This window comes from Muscardinus avellanarius (genome assembly GCF_963383645.1).
Source record: "Muscardinus avellanarius genome assembly, chromosome: 16".
Lineage (NCBI taxonomy): Eukaryota > Metazoa > Chordata > Mammalia > Rodentia > Gliridae > Muscardinus > Muscardinus avellanarius.
This window is the reverse complement of record NC_137802.1, coordinates 47,271,252-47,290,499: the sequence shown is the minus strand read 5'-3', so window position 1 is coordinate 47,290,499 and position 19,248 is coordinate 47,271,252. Positions and strand designations below refer to the sequence as shown.

Sequence of the window (19,248 nt, the reverse complement as noted above, 5' to 3'; positions counted from 1 at the left end):
TGAGCTAGGTGGCACTCGTCTACAATCTCAGTGACTGGGGAGGTGGAGGCAGGAGGATCCCAAGTTTAAGGGCAGACTGGGCTGGGCAATTGACTGAGACCCTATTTCAAAGAGGGTTGAATGTGTAAGAGCACTTGCCCAGAAAACATGAGGCTCTGAGTTTGGTTCCCAGTACTGCCCCCCAAACATCCCAGGTCCCAAACCAGATCAGTTTAGTCAGAACCTCAAGATGTGATGTGACTTGGCATCAGTTTTATATCTATCTATCTATAATTTCTGGTACTGGGAGTTGAATCCAAGGCTGCTCTACCTACCACTACCACTGAGCTATGTCCCTAACCTTTTTTTTTTTTTTTTTTTTTTTTTTTGCGGGTCTGGGGATGGAACCCAGGGGCATTTGACCTCCGAGCTACACCCCCTGCCCTATTTTTTATTCTTTATTTTGGAACCGGTTCTCACTGAGTTGCAGAGAGCCTCACTAAGTAGCTGAGGCTGTCCGCGAACCGTGATCCTCCGGTGTCAGCCATCCCGAATGCTGGGATGACAAGCGTGTGCCGCCGCGCCCGGCTGTCCCTAACCCGTTTTACTTTTGGATTCTTTTTTCTGTACTGAGGATTGAACCCAGGAGTCACTCAACCTCTGAGCTATACCCACAGCCCTATTTTATTTTTAACTTTTATTTAATTTTTCATTTATGTTTTGGTACTGGGGACTGAACCCAGAGACATTCTACCTCTAAGCTACATCCCCAGCACGATTTTGTTAATCGGAAACAGGGTCTCACTCGGTTGCTGAGAGCCTTGCTAAGTAGCTGGGGCCTGTCTGTGACCCGCCATCCTCCAGTCTCGGCCTCCCACGATCGATCGGCTTACACCTGGGCTCTTGCTTAACATTCTGGGGCGGGGGTGGGGTGGGGGGGTGGATGGTGAGCCTGACAGATGCGAGAATATTGGGGAGGTAAAAATGGGACTAGACCAGCCCGTGGCCTGCCTCCGAGGCTGCGGGAGTGTTAAATCAGAGACTGGAGTGGCCTCTGTGGATTTATGTACGAGCAGCCAGCTGAGACGCGGCTAGAGCCAAGCAGATAAGCGCTGCACCGTGAGACTGCACTTCCCAGCACTGCATGGTGACCTGAGCGGGACAGGCCCTCCCCCAGCAGGGAGTCCACTCTGGAGAAAGCCTCCTAGCCGGGCTCAAGGCAACCCTTGAACTGTGAATAAGCACCCCTTCCTAGTCTCCCACCCGCCCCATACCTTCTTTCTGGAAGGGTTTCTTGGCCCACTCTGGAAGCCCCCAGCCATCTATGTTTCTCATCGACTTCCTGCCCCAGCCCTTCTCTCTGAAGAACTGCTTTAGGAACCGCTGTGAGGATCCAGGGTGGCTTTGGCTTACCAGCAGGGTGGTGGGAACCAGTGTTAACATCTTAGAGAAATAACTTGTGTGTGTGTGGGGGGGGGGGGGTACTGGGGCTGGAACCCAAGGACATTCTACCTCCAAGCTACACCCCAGGCCTATTTTTTATTCTTTATTTTGAAACAGGGTCTCACTGAGTTGCAAAGCACCTCACTAAGTACCTGAGGCTGGCCGCAAACCATGATCCTCCTGTCTCAGTCTCCCAAATGCTGGGATTACAAGCGTGCGCCACCACGCCCGGCTAGAGAAGTAACTTCTTGGGGGTAGGAATGGTTCTGCCTTAGCCATAACCAGGTCTGGGGCCGGAAAGCTGGAGGGCTCATCTCAAGGCACAGTAAACACAGCTTGGGTTCGGAGGACAGCAAGAGCCACTTCTGAGTGGCTGAGGGAATGGTTTTACCTCCCCTTGGTTCGGGGAAGACCTGGTATGCTTCCACGAGCAAAGGGGGCGGACAAGGGCACTTGATGGTGGTGTGAGGGGCGTGGGGAGGGAGGAACATGGTAAAGTGAGGGTGTGGGGTTAAGAGACTACCACAAAGTCTGTGCAGTTCCCCCCTGGAGTGGTAAGAACACAAGATGCGTCTGAAATCTTTGGATTACGGGAAGCCACGAGCCAAAATCTAGTCTCTCTTTCCTGCCCTTCAACCAAGCTCTTTCATAGCACTGCTTTCCAGGGGGCGAGCCTGTCGGTTTCTGTCCTAAGGGCTCTATCCCTGAGTGTCCCTCCTCACAGTGGCTGTGTTGGTTCTGGAAGCCTGACCCACCAGCCGCCTGACCCGGGTCCCTCCGGCAGAAGGCCCAGAATAGTGGGAGCCCAAGGCAGTCTGTTGAAGGCAATGCAACCTGCCTGCTGTAAGCTACGAGACTTAGATATATTCTACCAATTAGGGCACATCTGTTCGAAATGCTGAAAGGCGGGCACTGTCTCTTTAAGAGCCATCCCACTCCTCTCCTTGAGTGATGAGGGCTGGGAGCACAGGGGAGTCGGATGCTGATTAAACAGTCCTACTGCCGAGCTCTGTTAGAAAATTACTGTAATTATGATCTAGTCCCAGCAGAGGGATGAGTTCCAATCCTGCTAATAACCCTTCCAGGTGCCTCAGATCCACAGCCCAGGGGAGGCTGCGTCGACAGGGCTCTGGCTGGCGCAGGGGCCAGCGCTGGCCGTCCTGTCTGGCTTACGCAGGGAAACTGAATAAAGGCACCAGACCCTTCATCCTGTGTGGGTCTCCTGAGAGGGTGGTGGTTTTGGCTGGCCTTTGTTGTTGTTGTTTTGTTTTGTTTTTATTTTTTGGGGTTCTTGACAGAGCTCCTGGGAGTCATTTTATATGAGAAAACTTTCCCTTAAACTAACACAAAGGACCAGTAAAACCACAGCCACGAGATAGCAAATCTTTCCTGAATCTCCCCACTTCTGCCCTGGGACTGCAGCGGACACGCCTCCCGGAGTGGTGCACGGTGCCAGTCGGCCCCGGGGCCATGGCGGGGGTGTGGGGAGCCACTGCAGAAGCGCTATCCTTCTGCGTTGTTTCTGGGATGCCGTGTTTCTTGTTGGGGAACAGCATCTCACTGGGTCCTAGTCAAGGGCAGTGACCTCGGAGCTCTAGAGGAGCCAGGTTCACCGGAATGCAGCTCCCTGGACCTGAGAGGCTGGTGGTATCCAAACATCATTATCTCAGTGCAAATCTGCGGCAGCGTGGGTGAGCAGATCTCAAAGGTGGAGCACTGGGCCGCCTTCCTGGAATTAACTCCTGAAGCATTCATGGAATTTATGTTCTCTATCTTTCCTGCTGTAAACTTCTATCATTGTCATTTCGTGGCCAAAACACAAACTTCTAGAAGGCAGGGCAGCTTCTCTGTGCATGGCGCTCAAGGCAACCCAAAGGCCCTGAGACCTCAATTGGAGGAGGGGGGGGATTTTTTTTCCCCCCAGAGGACACTTGCCAATGCTCGGAAACTTTTTTTTTTTTTTTTGAAGATTTAAAGAAGTTTATTAGAAAGATAGAAATACAGAAAATAGAAATACAGCTCCATATCAGACTGGCATGGAGGGGTGACTCAAAATGAATAAAAACAGAAAAACAGAAAAACAGAAAAAGAGGAAATGATAGAAATACAGCCCCATGCCAAAATGGCATGAGGGGGTGACTCGAAACGAATACACACTTGGAAACTTTTTTTTATCATTATATCTGGGGGTAAGTGGGATGGTGGTGGCCCATGCCATGCTTGTAATCAAAGTACTTGGGAAGCTGAGACAGGAGGATCGCAGACTTTAGGACAGCCTTGCAATTTAGAGAGACCTCAGCAAGTTAGTGAGACCCTGTTTCATAATTAAAAAAAAAAAATAGAAAAGGCTAGAATTGTAGCTCAGGGGTAGAATGCCCCTGGGTTCAATCCCCAGTACCAAAAATAAAAATAAATAAGTAAAGGCTAAGAGGACATTGGGGATATTGTGGGAATTTAGCTGACATCCTACAGTGCCCTCAATATAGTAGAATTTTCTTGCCTAAAATATCAGCGATGCTGAGGTTGAGAAACCCTGCCAGCACCATGCGGTAGGTAGTCAGCTCCACGTTCTACCCCCGTTGGCTTGGAGATGCTGAAGGGATGACGTGAGATCTCCATGCCAGTTGCGTTCACGCAGGTAGAACATGTCAGGGGCGGGGCCCGCAGGGTGCCGGCCCCTGGGAGCGGTGGCGCGGGAGAGCCACCTTGGTGATGGGCAGCATGGTTTGGCCAGCGGGTGCCACGGTAGGTAGAAAGGAAATGTTTGAGGCCCGTTTTTCTGTTCTGGGATGGGATGAAGGGTGGCCAGCTGCTCGCCATCAGGTCGAGAGCATCTACAGTGGAAGCAGATGCCTTCTTTGAGGACCAGCACTAGAGGCCTCTTGGAACTCGCTCCAGTCACAGGAGGAGAGAAGTGGCAGGCTGTTGCCCAGTGCCACGAAAGTGCTTCCTTTGGTGGCGCTCTGCCAGGGGGAGCTGCGGAGGCCTGTGATGGGATCCCACCAGGGAACTGAACACACACAGCTGCTGACAGCAGGCCAGCCTCAGGGCGGCTCGATGCCAGAGACACCAGGCCTCTTGGAACAGCCTGGGCATCAGGAAAAAAAAGCCTAGTTAGCAGGTTTGCCCAGAAGCCAAGCCTGCGGGGGAGAGGACTTCATTAGAAGGGACGCCGCCAGGCCTTGCACCAGGAGAGCCAGGTCGACTCTAGCTCCTCTCCACTCTCCAGGTGCCTGGGCATTCATCACTCATCATTTTACCGTTTTGTTTTTTTTTTAAACTCATTTTTATCCTGACCACACATCCTGGCTCATACCTATAGTCTCAGCATCATTATTAAGAACTCCCTGGGGAGGCTGAGACAGGAGGATTGCAGGTTCAAGGCCAGCCTCAGCAACTTAGTGAGACTCTCGGCCACTCTCAGCGAGATCCTGATTCAAACCAAAAAAATAAAAAGGGCCGGGGGTGTAGCTCGGAGGTAGAATGCCTCTGGGTTAAAAAAAAAAATATATATATATATAAAACAAACTAAAAGTAGACCTCCTATTTCACGTTCAAGAATTTCTCAGTGGGGGCCGGGTGTGGTGGTGCACACTTGTAATCCCAGCATTCGGGAGGCTGAGACAGGAGGATCACGGTTCAAGGACAGCCTCGGCTACTTAGTGAGGCCCTCTGCAACTCAGTGAGACCCAGTTTCAAAATAAAGAATGAAAACTAGGGCAGGGGGTCTAGCTCGGAGGTCAAATGCCTCTGGATTCCATCCCCAGTACCGCAAAAAAAAAAAAAAAAAGAATTTCTCAGGAAAATTATATATTCGCCCTCTCATGCCTCAGTTGTATTTTTACCATTATATTTAGAAAATATTTCTGTACAGAAAGGGCTAAAATGTGTCCTTAATTGAATCCCAAAGAATGGCCATCAGTTCACGCTGCGGAGAAGAACAACATGTTTTCTGAACAGTTAGTTTTTGATAGGGAAGTCTGGAGAATGAGTCAAATCCCCTGGGGAAAAAAAAAAAAATTTCTCTTTGGTTGTGAGTTTCAAACTCCCTACCCAATCTTTGGAAATTCCAGTGGGAGAAGAAATGGCTGGGCAGGAAGGGAGGGGAGGAGCAAGTGATACATACCATAATCCCCAAACTAGAAAACGAGTTGGGATCACTGGGCCATGCAGCACAGCTAATCCTCTGCGTGGAGCGGCCCTGCGGATCCTAAAGTCAGCCTGCAGATTCTCCTGGAACTCTGGGAATTAACAAATCAACGCCACTCAAGATTTATCTGTCCAGAGCTGCTCCTGGAGGGAGGCGGGCGGGAACAGCTCTTTTTTCTTTTCTTTTCTTTTTGAGCCCCAAATAAAAGCACCACTGTCCCTGGCACCAGAGAGTTTTGTTTTGAAGATGCAAAAACCCAAACCCAAAACCACCTTTTTAATTTTTTTCTCTCTCTTTTTGGCCTTCTTGCTTCCGGAGCCCCGTCTCTCTCAGCCTGGGTTTCAAGGCAGGCCCCCCTCTCCTCTCGGACGCGCGTTATCTTGTGCTCCCCCCTGATCTGCTGCTTTATTGCGATGCCAGGAACTGGCGTGAAATGTGGGTTTCGCGAGCGTCTCGGCGGAGTTGTCTGACCGCAGCAGAACGAGCGAGTCGATAAGCAGAGCCGCTGACGGGGGAGAATTTCAAGGGTCTGCTCGTTTCTTCTTCCGTGGCAGATTTTGTATGATTCTGGCCAAGCAGTCACGGCCTTTTAGATCCCCAGTTTTGTCTTTTGTGAAAACTGATTCCGAGAGGATGGCGGGACTGGAGCTCGGGGCTCCCCTTCACCTACTGGGTTTAGGGCAAGTCTCTGCCCAAACGGGAGAGAGGGCAGCGAGGCGGCCCCATCTTTGGTACTGTTCATTGAAAACGGAATCAACCCGGGTTTAGGGGAGGGGACTTAATGGGAATTCTCTCCTCTTCCCCATCTTTATTCACCAGGGGGAAAGATAGACTTGGTTTTGAATTAAATACAGATTTCTAAGAGGTTTAATAGGCCATTGTATGGGAAAATTTAATTTTGAGGTAATTGCAAAACAATGTCTGTGCTATTTTGCTATATGGATGACAGAGAACACACACTAGAAAAAATGTACTTTTAATGAAATGTAGCTGAAATTTTCTGCTACATTTAGTATTCCAGAGGATTTAGTGTTCTCAGACATCGGCTTGAACAATGCAGGCCACACTCTCCTAGGCCTATGTCAGATTCTCCAGTGAGTGTCAGTAAATTCTGTATAAATGATTATTTATCTATAAAAGGCAGATATATACTTGCTTCTTATTTAGGGAAAAAATTAATTTTTTTCCTTTGTAAATGTGAGATACTAGGGATTGAACCCAGGGCATTCTACCTCTGATCTATACTCCCTGCCCTACTTTATTTTTATTTTTATTTTGAAACAGGATCTCACAAAATTGCAGAGGGCCTTGCTAAAATGCTGAGGCTGGCCTCAGTACTGCAATCCTCTTATCTCAGCCTCCCAAGTACTAGGATTACAGGTTTGTGTCACCATGCTGGGCCATTTTTTCCTTCTTTACATAAAATGAAGGAAGGAAGAAAGCCTTTTCACCTCTACCTCTCTCCTGTTTCACTCACCAGAATAACGGTGGCGATTAGAAAGCCACTTGACATATAATATGGTTAGTTAAGTGGTCTAATGCGCCAGTTATCCAGTTAGCAGCGGCAGCGAGTTGGGGATTGCGTTAGCGGAGTCAAACAGAGAAGCCATAACTGGATTAGCCTGTTGCCATCTGAGGCGCTGGCTGAGAGGGTGGCGTGGAACTGAACGCGGAGCAGTTTGGCTATGTGAGCTTTACTTTCCGACAGACTGCAGGAATCTGCTGGTTCCAAAAGGTCTACTTCTTTTTCTTTCTTTCTTTCTTTCTTTCTTTCTTTCTTTCTTTCTTTCTCTCTCTCTTTCTTCCTTCCTTTCTTCTTTCTTTCATTTTTCTTTTTCTTTTTTTTCTTTTTTTGCACTGGGGATTGAACCCAGGGGCATTCTACCTTCAAGTCACACCCCTGGCTCTTTTTATTTTATTTATTTATTTATTTCGGTACTGGAGATGGAACCTAGGGGCATTCTACCTCCGAGCTAACACCCCCAGCCCTAGTTTTTAGTCTTTATTTTGAAACAGGGTCTCACCAGGTTGCAAAGGTTCTCACTAAATAGCTGAGGCTGTCCACGAACTGTGATCCTCCGATCTCAGCCTCCCAAATGCTGGGATTACAAGTGTGCATCACCATGCCCAGCTTTTCCAGCCCCCCCCTTTTTTTGGTGGTACTGGGGGTAGAACCCAGAGGCTTTCTACCTCCGGGGTATACTCCCAGACCTATTTTTTAAAAAATATATTTTATTTGGAAACAGGGTCTCACTAGGTTGCTGAGAGCCTCACTAAGTAGCTGAGGCTGGCTTTGAATCTGTGCGATACACCTGTCTCAGCCTCTCAAGTCTGGGGATTACAAACGTGCACCACCACACCCGGCTTATTTTTCAGCCCCCCCTTTTTTTTTTGGTGGTACTGGGGGTGGAACCCAGAGGCTTTCTACCTCTGGGCTATACTCCCAGACCTTTTTTTTTAAAAAAAAATATATATATATTTTATTTGGAAACAGGGTCTCACTAAGTTGCTGAAAGCCTCACTAAGTAGCTGAGGCTGGCTTTGAACCCGTGTAATCCTCCTGTTTCAGCCTCCCAAGCGCAGGGATTACAAGCGTGTGCCACCACGCCCGGCTCTATTTTTCAGCCCTTTTTAAATTTTTGTTTTAAAACAGGGTCTCACCTTTCTTCCTTCCTTCCTTTCTTTCTTTCTTTCTTTCTTTCTTTCTTTCTTTCTTTCTTTCTTTTTTGCTGGAGATGGAACGAGGGGCATTCTACCTCTGAGTGACACCCTCTGCCCTATTTTTTATTCTTTATTTGAAACAGGGTTCACTGAGTTGCAAAGGGCCTAAGTAGCTGAGGGTGTCCTCAAACTCTGAACCTCCTGTCTCTGCCTCCTGAATGCTGAATGCTGGGATTACAAGCCTGTGCCATCACACTGGCCAGTCTCATTAAATTTCTAAGGCTGGCCTTGAACCCGTGATCCTCCTTTTTCAGCCTCCCAAATACTGGGACAGTATAGGCGTGTGCCCCTGTGCCCACCTGGTGGGATTCTGTTTTAAATGCTGGAAGCCAATGGCCATGCTATGTACAGAGTGTAGAACTGTGCAGGGGGTGAAGTGGTTTCCCTGACCTTGTCCTTTGTTCAGCTCCCTTTGCCCTGTCCCAGATCCCTGCTCTTCTTCTTCTGGTATCCCCTTTTCTGGTGTCTCTGTGTCACAGAGCTGGGGCGTGATGATGTTCTCAATACCCAGCCTTCCAGACTCAGGTCCCTGGAGGTGTCTGGGGAAGGATGGGGGAGGCAGCGAGAGGTCCGTTCCCCATCTGACCAACACTTTAGAACAATGCCCATTGTCCCTACCTGGTGGCTAGGGTTGCAGGAAGGTTCCCAAAGCAGGAGGCAATTGGTCCTCTTTGGTTCACCTGCTCGTATACTGCCACCTAGTGGTTCCTTCTCCTTTAGCACCCTGCGTAAAGAGGAGGAGACGTAATGTACACTTGATTTAATAGTAACCCCCCCCCCCCAACTCTGGGCCTAACTCACTCTCTTTTCTTACCTCGTTATCCATCATACAAAAAAAGTTTCTATTTTTTATTCCTGGGTCAGAAAAATCTGTAAACGAAGGATTAGTATAGAGTTTTTTTCTTTCTTTTTTATTTTTCTGAGAAACCTGCAATCTACTGACGTCCCTGTTTGGTGCCTAGTTTCTCTCCTGTGGTGATGTGAGCCTGGGGCCTGGCTCCAGGGCTACTGCGTGGCGCCTACAGGGGCGAGAAAGCCTCTGCCCACCCGAGACTGCTCTGGATAGCCAGTTTTAGTAATAAAATTTCTACAGCTGCTCAGGTGCCTTTCAGAATTTCTCATGTAGAGTCGGGCACTAATAACAGATAACCCTTACTGAGCAGTCACTAAATGCCAGGCATTGTTCCCAGCATATGATACATGATAAGCCCTTTCAACCTCCTAATTACCCGATGACCCGCAGAGAGAGAGCAAAGCTGTACTGGGGATGGAATCCAGAGGCATTCTAGCTCAGAGCTACACCCCAGCCCTATTTTTAGTCTTTATTTTTAGTCTTTATTTTTATATTTTTGGTGGTACTGGGGGTGGAACCCAGAGGCTTTCTACCTCCGGGCTACACTCCCAGACCTATTTTATATTTTATGTGGAAACAGGGTCTCACTAAGTTGCTGAGAGCCTCACTAAGTAGCTGAGGCTGGCTTCGAACCTGTGCGATCCTCCTGTCTCAGCCTCCCAAGCGCGGGGATTACAAACGTGCGCCACCACGCCCGGCTGTAGTCTTTATTTTGAAACAGGGTCTCACTGAGTTGCAAAGAGCCCAAGTAGCTGAGGCTGTCCTCGAACCACGATCCTCCTGTCTCAGCCTCCCAAATGCTGGAATTACAAGTGTGTGCCACCACACCCGGCTGAGCAAACCCTTTTTAAGGAGAGGAGATGGAGGCATAAAAGATCAAACAACTTGCTCAAGAGAGCGTAGCCAACAGGAATGTAGGACTTATTCCCACGCTGTCGAGTTTTAGAGTTGGTTTATTTATAGTACTGGGGATTGAACTATGGGCATTCTATCCTCCAGGTATACCCTAAGCCTATTTATTTATTTTTTATTTAGTTAATGAGTGCTAGGATTGAACCCAGGGGCTCTACTTCTGAATTACATCTTAGCTCTTTTCTTTTTAATTTTGAAACAGGGTCTTTATTGAGGTTCTCACTAGGTTGCTGAGGCTGGCCCTGAACCTGTGATTCTCTTGTCTCAGCCAAGTACTGGGATTACAGGTGTTTGTCAGTAGGCTCACCTCCCAGACGTATTTTATATTTTATTTGGAAACAGGGTCTCACTAAGTTGCTGAGAGCCTCACTAAGTAGCTGAGGCTGGCTTCGAACCTGTGCTATCCTCCTGTCTCCGCCTCACGCGGAGTGTGCGCCATCACGCCCGGCCTTCTTCTTCTTCTTCTTTTTTTTAAACAGGTTCTCCGTGAGTTGCTGAGGCTGGCTTCAAACCTGCTCTCCTCCTGTCTCAGCCTCTCATGTCCTGGGATTGCAGGTGTGCGCCACCATACCCAGCTCTATCACTCTTCTGCTGCACCTTTACTGTACAGACCACCTGAGTGCCAGGGTACTCTCCTCAAAGCACTTCTTCAGTCCCTGTCTGGGACTTAAGAAGTACAGGACACAGGGGTTGTGACTAATCCAAGGCCTGAACAGAGCTCTCCTTGTTCTGACTCCCAGGCCTTGCTTCTGCCTCTGTCTTAGAGAGATTCAGCACATACAAAATTAAATTAATAAAATGACCTCCGGGCACAGTGGTACACACCTGCGGTTCTGGGACTTGGGAGGCTGAGACTGGAGGATCATAGGTTTGAGGTCAGCAAGCAATATCTTAGTGAGGCCCTATTTCAAACTAAAAAAAAATTTTTTTTTTTTTTTTTGGTGGTACTGGGGATGGAACCCAGAGGGCTTCTACCTCTGGGCTACACTCCCAGACCTATTTTATATTTTATATGGAAACAGGGTCTCTTAAGTCAGCTGAGGCTGGCTTCGAACCTGAGTAATCCTCCTGTCTCAGCCTCCCAAGCGCGGGGATTACAAGTGTGCACCACCACACCTGGCTAAACTAAAAACTTTTTAAAGGTCTGGGAATGTAGCTCAGGGGTAGAGCACTCTGGGTTTATTCCCCAATACCATATTAAATCAACCAACCAACCAACCAAAACACCAACAAACCAAAAATCCCAACTAAGTAGTTAACCAAAGAAAGTCTGAGGAGCTGACCAGGAACCAGCAGGCCTGGGTTCCAGAGATGATTCGACCCTGAAAGATATCTGGGCCTTTATTTCCTCCCTGGCCGTCCCTTCCCACTTGGCTGGGAGATGGCGAGAATGCCCAGAGGCTGCCTTTTGATACTACTTCTGAAAGGAACCCAACACTGTCACACCTGGCAAAAAACCCAATCTGAAATTTATTTGTGCTTTTCAAACCAGCCCAAAACAGCGAGCGACACCCCCCTCCGGGTTTCCTCTCTTCCCTGGGACAAGCCGGTGGCACTGGCAGGTGTGGGCTTCACGGACACGTTGAGAGGCGGGAGGGGCTGCCCGCAGGCTGGTTTGGGGACGTCGGGTGAATGTGCCTCTCGCCACTGGTCTTATTTGGGGTTTACAGTCACTACGAGGTGGCGGGGACGTGGGTCTCTTCAGTGAAGAGAGGAGTCCGTGACAAGAGAAGGCAACGGGAGCTCTTGATGGTCTTTTTCTTCATAAAGGCAGGGTACGGAGAAGAATATGTTTCCTAAAGGGAGGGAATGCATAAATTTGTTTTTATGATTCAAAATATAAAAGTGTGAATGGGAGTAAAAATCTTCCTTCCTTGTCTCACAGTCATGGAGTTTTTCTGTCCTTGGAGGCAATCTGTGTTATTTTCTTTCCCCTTCCAGAAATACTTTATACATATATAAACAAATAGGTCTATAAAGTCTCCACTCCCTTTCCACACGGCGGGGTAAATTTGGCCCACCCTTCATTGCTTTTTTTTTTTTTTTTTTTGACTTACCAACACTATCTCAGAATTTATTCCCTAACAGCGGCCCTTTCTTTCTTTTTTTTTATTGTTGCATAGTATTATTTTTGTTTTTTCTTTGTTGGTACTGCATATGTAATCCAGGGGCCTTCTACCTCCAAGTTACACCCCCAGCCCTATTTTACTTCTTATTTGGAAACAGGGTTTCACTAAGTTGCTGAGAGCTTCGCTAAGCTGCTGAGGCTGGTCTTGAACTTGCGATCCTCTTGTCTCAGTCTCCCAAGTACTGGGACTACAGCGTGCCACCACTTCCAGCTGTCGCGTACTCTTCGACCCTACGAATGTTCTTTAGTTACTGGACCAGCTCTCTGTTGAACATGTGGGTCTTATATATAGTCATTTGCTATTCCATACGAGTATGCACATCCTTTGGTGTGGGTGTGAGGAATGTTGTAGAATAAATTCCTTGAAGTGAAATTGCTGGGTCAAATAGAATGAAAAGATAAAGGGCTTTAAATAAACAATAAAGTGAAATGGGGTCAATGCGTTTGAATTTGAAAGAAAAATTCCAACCATTTTGCATTCATAGACAGGAACGGGCCCTCACCAGGAAAGTCATAAAGTCCAACCTTGAGCGCCAGGCCTGAGCTGGTGCTTGATGGTTGCACGAGGGCGTTGAAGAGCAAGATCCATCCTTCTGTGTTTTCCCAAATGAATTCACTCAGCTGCCACTGCACACTAGGGTGGGCCTGGTCTGGGAGCTGGCAAGGACGGTTTGTATCAGGGTTATACCACGCCAGCCTTCACGCCCAGCTCAAAAGCAGCTCCCAGTTTAGGAAGATGGAGCTAGTGACAGCAGACTAGTCTTGGGTCTAGTATTCTAATTTTTTTTGCGGTTCTAGGGATGGGACCCTGGTGATCCAGGGGCATTCTATCTCTGAGCTACACTCCGGGCTCTTTTTATTTTGAAACAGGGTCTAGCTAGGTTACTGAGGGTTTCCCTACGTTGTTGAGGCTGGCCATGAACATGTGATCCTCCTTCCTGTCTTAGCCTTCCAAGTACTGGGATTAAAGGTGTGTGCTGACAGAGGAGAAATCCTAGTATTGTGCCTCCTGGGACTTGACCCAGTGAGGGAGTGGTGGTGGCAGAGATATCACACCATAGGAGAGCGTGCAACCTGGCACCCCCCATAGTTTAAAGCAGCCTCTATCGACTCCCTGGGTCGGAGACTCTGTGATACAACCCAGTAAAGGAGTAGTAGGGTCTGAGATAATACAGACTCGAGATCCAGAGAACCTTAAGTGAAGCCATAGTGACCCAAGGGAAGAACCCAGAGAAGGCACAAACCTCCGAAATCATGGGAAAGAGGAATAACACTGAAGTAATGAATGTGCACAACCCCACAACATCAGAACCTGATAAAACAGAAAATCAGAGATTTCTAGAAGATCAAATCAGGAAAATAACTGTAGAAATAATAGAGGTGCTTCGAAAAGAACTCAGAGAGAGCCAAAAAGAGATAAAGGATGCAATTAATGAAGTAAAGGCCTCAATTCAAAGCACAAACAACCGATTAGACCACATGGAGAACAGAATCTCGCTCTTAGAAGATGAGCAATCCAAAAATGAATGCATAGTTTCTAATCTAGAAAAAGATATCCAACAGCAGGAATCTGACATTGAAGAAATATGGGCCCATCTTAAGAGAGCTAACCTAAGAATAATTGGAATAGAGGAGGGAAAAGAAAGTGATACCAAAGGGATCAACAATCTCTTCAAGGAAGTAATAGCAGAAAATTTTCCAAATATAGAGCAAGAGGTTGATACACAGATCCAGGAAACTTATAGAACTCCCTTTAGACAGGATCCGAGAAGAGGATCCCCACGCCATATAATTGTCAAAATGACCAATGTGGAAGCCAAGCAGAGAATCTTAAAGGCAACAAAAACAAAGGGCCAAGTGACATTCAGAGGCAAACCAATTAGAATCACTCCAGACTTCCCAAACCAAGTCATGAGAGCCAGAAGGGCTTGGAGTAACATATTCCAAACTCTGAAAGAAAACAACTTCCAGCCAAAAATTTCCTATCCAGCAAAACTTTCTATCAAATTAGATGGAGAAATAAGAAGCTTCCATGACAAACAGAAACTGAAGGAATTTATGTCTTCAAAACCAGCGCTAGAGAAAATACTCAAAGAGATTAACTACAAAGAAGAAATAGGTAACACTCACCAGAACCAGAGAAACAAGAGTTTCCATCCAACAGACAACTAAGATTGGTTATCTGTGGAGATTCATTATTTATGTTAGTCTTTTACCTATCTCTAAATTGTATTGTTTGCCTTTATTGTTGTTAATTTTTAGGATTTCTAGTTGGAATATTAATATACCTTCAGATATAGCATTTGGAAATATTTTATCCAATTCTATTAGTAACTTTTAACTCTGTTTACATTGTCTTTGGATATACAATATTTTCTTTTATTTTTTAGGGAGTTTGTATATTCTTCTGTTGCCTGTGCCATTGAAATCATATCCAAGAAATCACTGCCAATTTCAATGTTGTGAGGTTTTATGACCCAGATTTTCTCCTAAAAGTTTATAGTCTTAAGATTTATATTTAGGTCTTTTATCTAGTTTGAGTTAATACTTGTATGTGGGATTAGGTAAGGGTCCAATTTTATTCTTTTCCATGTAATTATTATTTTTCAACAATATTTAGTTAAAAGATTATTATTTCCACCACCAAATCTTCGTGGAAACCTTGTCAAAAATAACTTGACAATATAGGGAAGAAGTTAGCTCTAGGCTTGTATTTAACTCCAATGGTCTATATATCTGCCTTTAGAACAGTACTACACTGTTTCAATTATTGTAGCTTTATATGGTTTGAAATCAGAAAATATACATCTTCTAGCTTTGTTTTTGCTTCGAGATTGTTTTGGGTATCTAGAGTCCATATTCCATATCAGGATAGATTTTTTTTCTGAAAAATAAATATATGATAGTTTCACCTAAAAAAAAGAAAAAAATATTCTCTGGTAAGAAAGAAAGCAAAAAGAAATATTGAAATGTTATCTTTAAGTCATCAAAAGCTTGGTATCAGACAAATGAAACTGTTATGTGAGATTATCATTTTTAATTTTGGATAAATTGCTATAATACTAGATGTCAACCACTAAGCCAAGCATGGGAGGGAGGGATGGGGAGAGAATGGGATGGGGATCGGGTGGGGGCTGACTGGGCGATGTGTGCATGTATGTCTACAAAAGTTTGTATCCCACTATGATGTATGAATACAGTGCACCAATAAAATAAAATTAAAAAAAAATAAAATAAAATAAAGGTGTGTGCTGTCACATCTGACTCTAATCATCATCTCCTCCTCCTCCTCCTCCGCCTCTTCCTTCTTCTTTTCTTCTCCTCCTCCTTCTCCTTTTCCTCCTTCTCCTCCTCCTTCTCCTTCTTTTCCTTCTCCTTCTTCTTCTCCTCCTTCTTCTTCTTTTTTGCGGTACTAAGGATGGAACCCAGGGGCAATCTACTTCTGAGCTATACTCCCAGCCCTTTTTTTTTGTGTGGTATTGGGGATGGAACCCAAGGGCATTCTACCTCAGAGTTATACCCCAGGCCTGTTTTTTTATTCTTTATTTTGAAACAGCGTCTCACTGAGTTACAAAGGGCCTCACTATGTAGCTGACGCTGTCTGCAAACTGCGATCCTCCTGTCTTAGCCTCCCGAATGCTGGAATTACAAGCGTGCACCACCATGCTTGGCTCATATTTTTTTATTCTTTATTTTGAAACAGGGTCTCACTAAGTTGCGGAGAGCCTCACTAAGTAGCTGAGGCTGTCTGCGAACCGCGATCCTCCTGTCTCAGCCTCCCAAATGCTGGGATTACAAATGTGCGCCACCACCCCAGGCTCCTTATTTTAATTTTAAACAAAACCCAGTTTGCACCAAAGTGGCTCCCACTACCCCATCCTCTGCTTTTTTTTTTGGCAGTACTGGAGATGGAACCCAGGGCATCACCTCCAAGTTAACCCCCCCCCACCCTATTTTTTTTTTTTTGTGTGTGTGTGTGTGTGGTACTAGGGGTGGAACCCAGGGGCTTTTCTACCTCTGGGCTATACTCCCAGACCTATTTTATACTTTATTTGGAAACAGGGTGTCACTCAGTTGCTGAGAGCCTCACTAAGTAGCTGAGGCTGGCTTCGAACCTGTGTGATCCTCCTGTCTCAGCCTCTCAAGCGCGGAGATTACAAGTGTGCGCCACCACGCCCGGCTTCCTTTGCCAGTTAAAAACATGACTAGGGGCTGGAGGTGAAGCTCAGTGGTAGAGTGCTTGCCTAACATGCATGAGGTCCTGGGTTCCATCCCCTGCACTGAAAAAAAAAAAAAAACCCTTAAAACGTGCTGTGGCTCTTGTTGATAAAATACGAATCCTATTTTTTCCTTGCAGCGCTGAGGTTGGACCCCAGCCTCATGCATGCTAAACAAGTGCTCCATCATTGAGCTGCATCTCCAGACTACAAACTCTATTCTTTATTACTTAAAATCTAATTTGATTAGGTTCCATAGGAATATTCATACTAGTTAGCTTTTTTCCTCTTTCTTTTCCCTTTTCTTTTCTTTTTTTTTTCTTTATTACTGGCATTGGGGATTAAATCCAGGGGCATTTTACCACTAAGCTACAATGCCCTTTTTATTTTTTGTTTTGAGTCAGGGTCTTGTAAAATTGCCGGAGTTGGCGTGGAATGTGTGATCTTCCAGCCTCAGCCTTCCAAGTCTCTGAGATGACAGGCATGTGCCCAGCCTCATACTAGAATTCTAATCTTGGCCAGGCATATTATAATATGTGGGCATTTTGGGGGAAATCATGCCCTGTATTTGAGAGCTAAGAAAAAGAGAAATCCATCCAGGTCTATTCTGGTGGTAAGTCCAAATTGTCTACCAATATCTATTTTTCTCTCTTTATTTAATAATAAAACCTCCAGCCGGGCATGGTGGCGCAAGCTTGTAATCCCTGCACTTGGGAGGCGGAGACAGGAGGATCACGCAGGTTCGAAGCCAGCCTCGCTGGCTTAAGAGACCCTGTTTCCAAATAAAAATATATAAAATAGGTGTCTGGGAGTGTAGCCTGAAGGTAGAAGGGTTTCCAAGAACCCCAGTACCATAAAAAAAAAAAAAAAACTCCACTTTTTATTTTTTGGTGGTACTGGTGATTGACCTAGTGACATTCTACCTCTGAACTATACCCATAGCCCTATTTTATCTTTTGTTTATTTTGAAACAGGATCTCACTAAGTTGTGGAAGGCCTCACTAAGTAGTTGAGGCTGACCATGAACCTATGATCATCCTGTCTCCACCTCCTGAGTACTGGAATTACAAGCGTGCGTCACCATGCCCGCTTTTGAGCTGGATCCAGGGGTGCTTAGGATAAATCTTTCTTTGTAGCCTGTTACATCTATATATCTAAGCTCTGGCCAATGGAATATAAGCAGAAGTGGTGTGTGCAACAACTGTGAAGTGTCTCAAAGGGGGAGGGCACTGAGCCGGGCGTGGTGGTGCACGCTTGTAATCCCAGCATCTAGGAGGCTGAGACAGGAGGATTGTGGTTCATGGGCCGCCTCAGCTACTTAGTGAGGCCCTCTGCAACTCAGTGAGACCCTGTTTCCAAATAAAGAATAAAAAATAGGGCTGGGGGATATAGCTTAGAGGTAGAATGTCCCTGAGTTCCATCCCCAGTACCTCAAATAAATAATAAATAAATAAATAAACAAAGGGGGAGGGCATGCCTTTTTTCATTTTATCTTTCCTGCTGAGTAGGATGGAGATTCAGTTGCTGGAGCAGGAAGCATCCACCTTGGCCATGAAGTAAACTTGGGGATACTGGTCACACAGTGGAGCAAAAGAAAGGAGCCCAGGACCTGAATGTCTTGGACTCCATTTACCTCCAGATGTTTACAGAAGAACAAAACGAGTTTCTGTTCATTTAATCACTGTTATTTTGAATTTTTTGTCAATTTCAGCTGAATTCATTTTTTTTTTTTTTTGGGTCTGGGATGGAACCCAGGGGCATTTGACCTCCGAGCTACACCCCCTGCCCTATTTTTTATTCTTTTATTTTGAAACCGGGTCTCACTAAGTTGCAGAGGGCCTCACTAAGTAGCTGAGGCTGTCCGCGAACCGCGATCCTCAGGTCTCGGCACACTGAATGCTGGGATGACAAGCGTGCGCCACCACGCCCGGCGATGTAGTCCCCAAACTTAGGGGAAAAACGTGATTCCAGGCTTATTTTCTTTCAATAGTGAATCATCAGCATTAGTATTGCAAATGAAAAGCTACATCACCAACAACTCTCATCGCCACAGAGAAACAGGGCTTGCAGACTCCACTCAACAAGTTCCTGGACAGTGGTACCTGGGCTTCACCTCTCCTCCACTTCGAAGGCAGTGGTGAGATAATCCTTCGGAACAATTCCAATGAGGCTGTTCAGTTCTCCCACCCACCAGCCGTACATGTTATATTCCTGGAAAACAGAAACAGGATGGTCACAGTTGGTTTTTTGTTTGTTTGTTTGTTTTTTGGTTCTGGGGATTGGATCCAGGAGCATTCTTCACACCTCACAGCCTTATTTTACTTTTATTTGTAGACAGGGTCTCACTAAGTTGCTGAGAACTTCACTAAGTTGCTAAAGCTGGCCTCGAACCTGTGGTCCTCCTGTCTCAGCTTCCCAAGTACTGGGATTACAGGTGTGTGCCACGCACCGGGCTCACAGTTGGAATTTGGTCATGCTTTGGTACACCTCTCACAGTGATGGCATAGAAGAGTCTGTTGGGTGGTGTCTCCGTTGACACCCTTCGTGGGATTATTAAATTTAAAAATGTCATCTCTGAGCACATACTTGTAATCCCAGTACTTGGGAGGCTGAGACAGGAAGATAGCAGTTTCATGGCCAGTCTTAGTAATTTAGTGAGACCCTAAATTAAAAAACAAAGTAGGAAGCCGGGCGTGGTGGCACACGCTTGTAATCCCAGCGCTTGGGAGGCTGAGACAGGAGGATCGCAGGTTCAAAGCCAGCCTCAGCTACTTAGTGAGGCTCTCAGCAACTTAGTGAGACCCTGTTTCCAAATAAAATATAAAATAGGTCGGGGGTGTAGGCT

General features: G+C 46.2%; 1 protein-coding gene across 1 annotated transcript in view; it reads right to left on the bottom strand.

The window, feature by feature from the left end:
* Positions 1-18,512: 18,512 nt before the first annotated feature.
* SKAP1 (src kinase associated phosphoprotein 1) overlaps positions 18,513-19,248 on the bottom strand; it is a gene marked incomplete at both ends in the record, with an annotated part of 332,420 nt that continues 331,684 nt past the window's right edge. The window contains one exon of the mRNA XM_080713532.1: positions 18,513-18,614. Coding sequence (XP_080569658.1) covers positions 18,513-18,614 — 102 coding nt within the window. The remainder of the gene's footprint in view (positions 18,615-19,248) is intronic.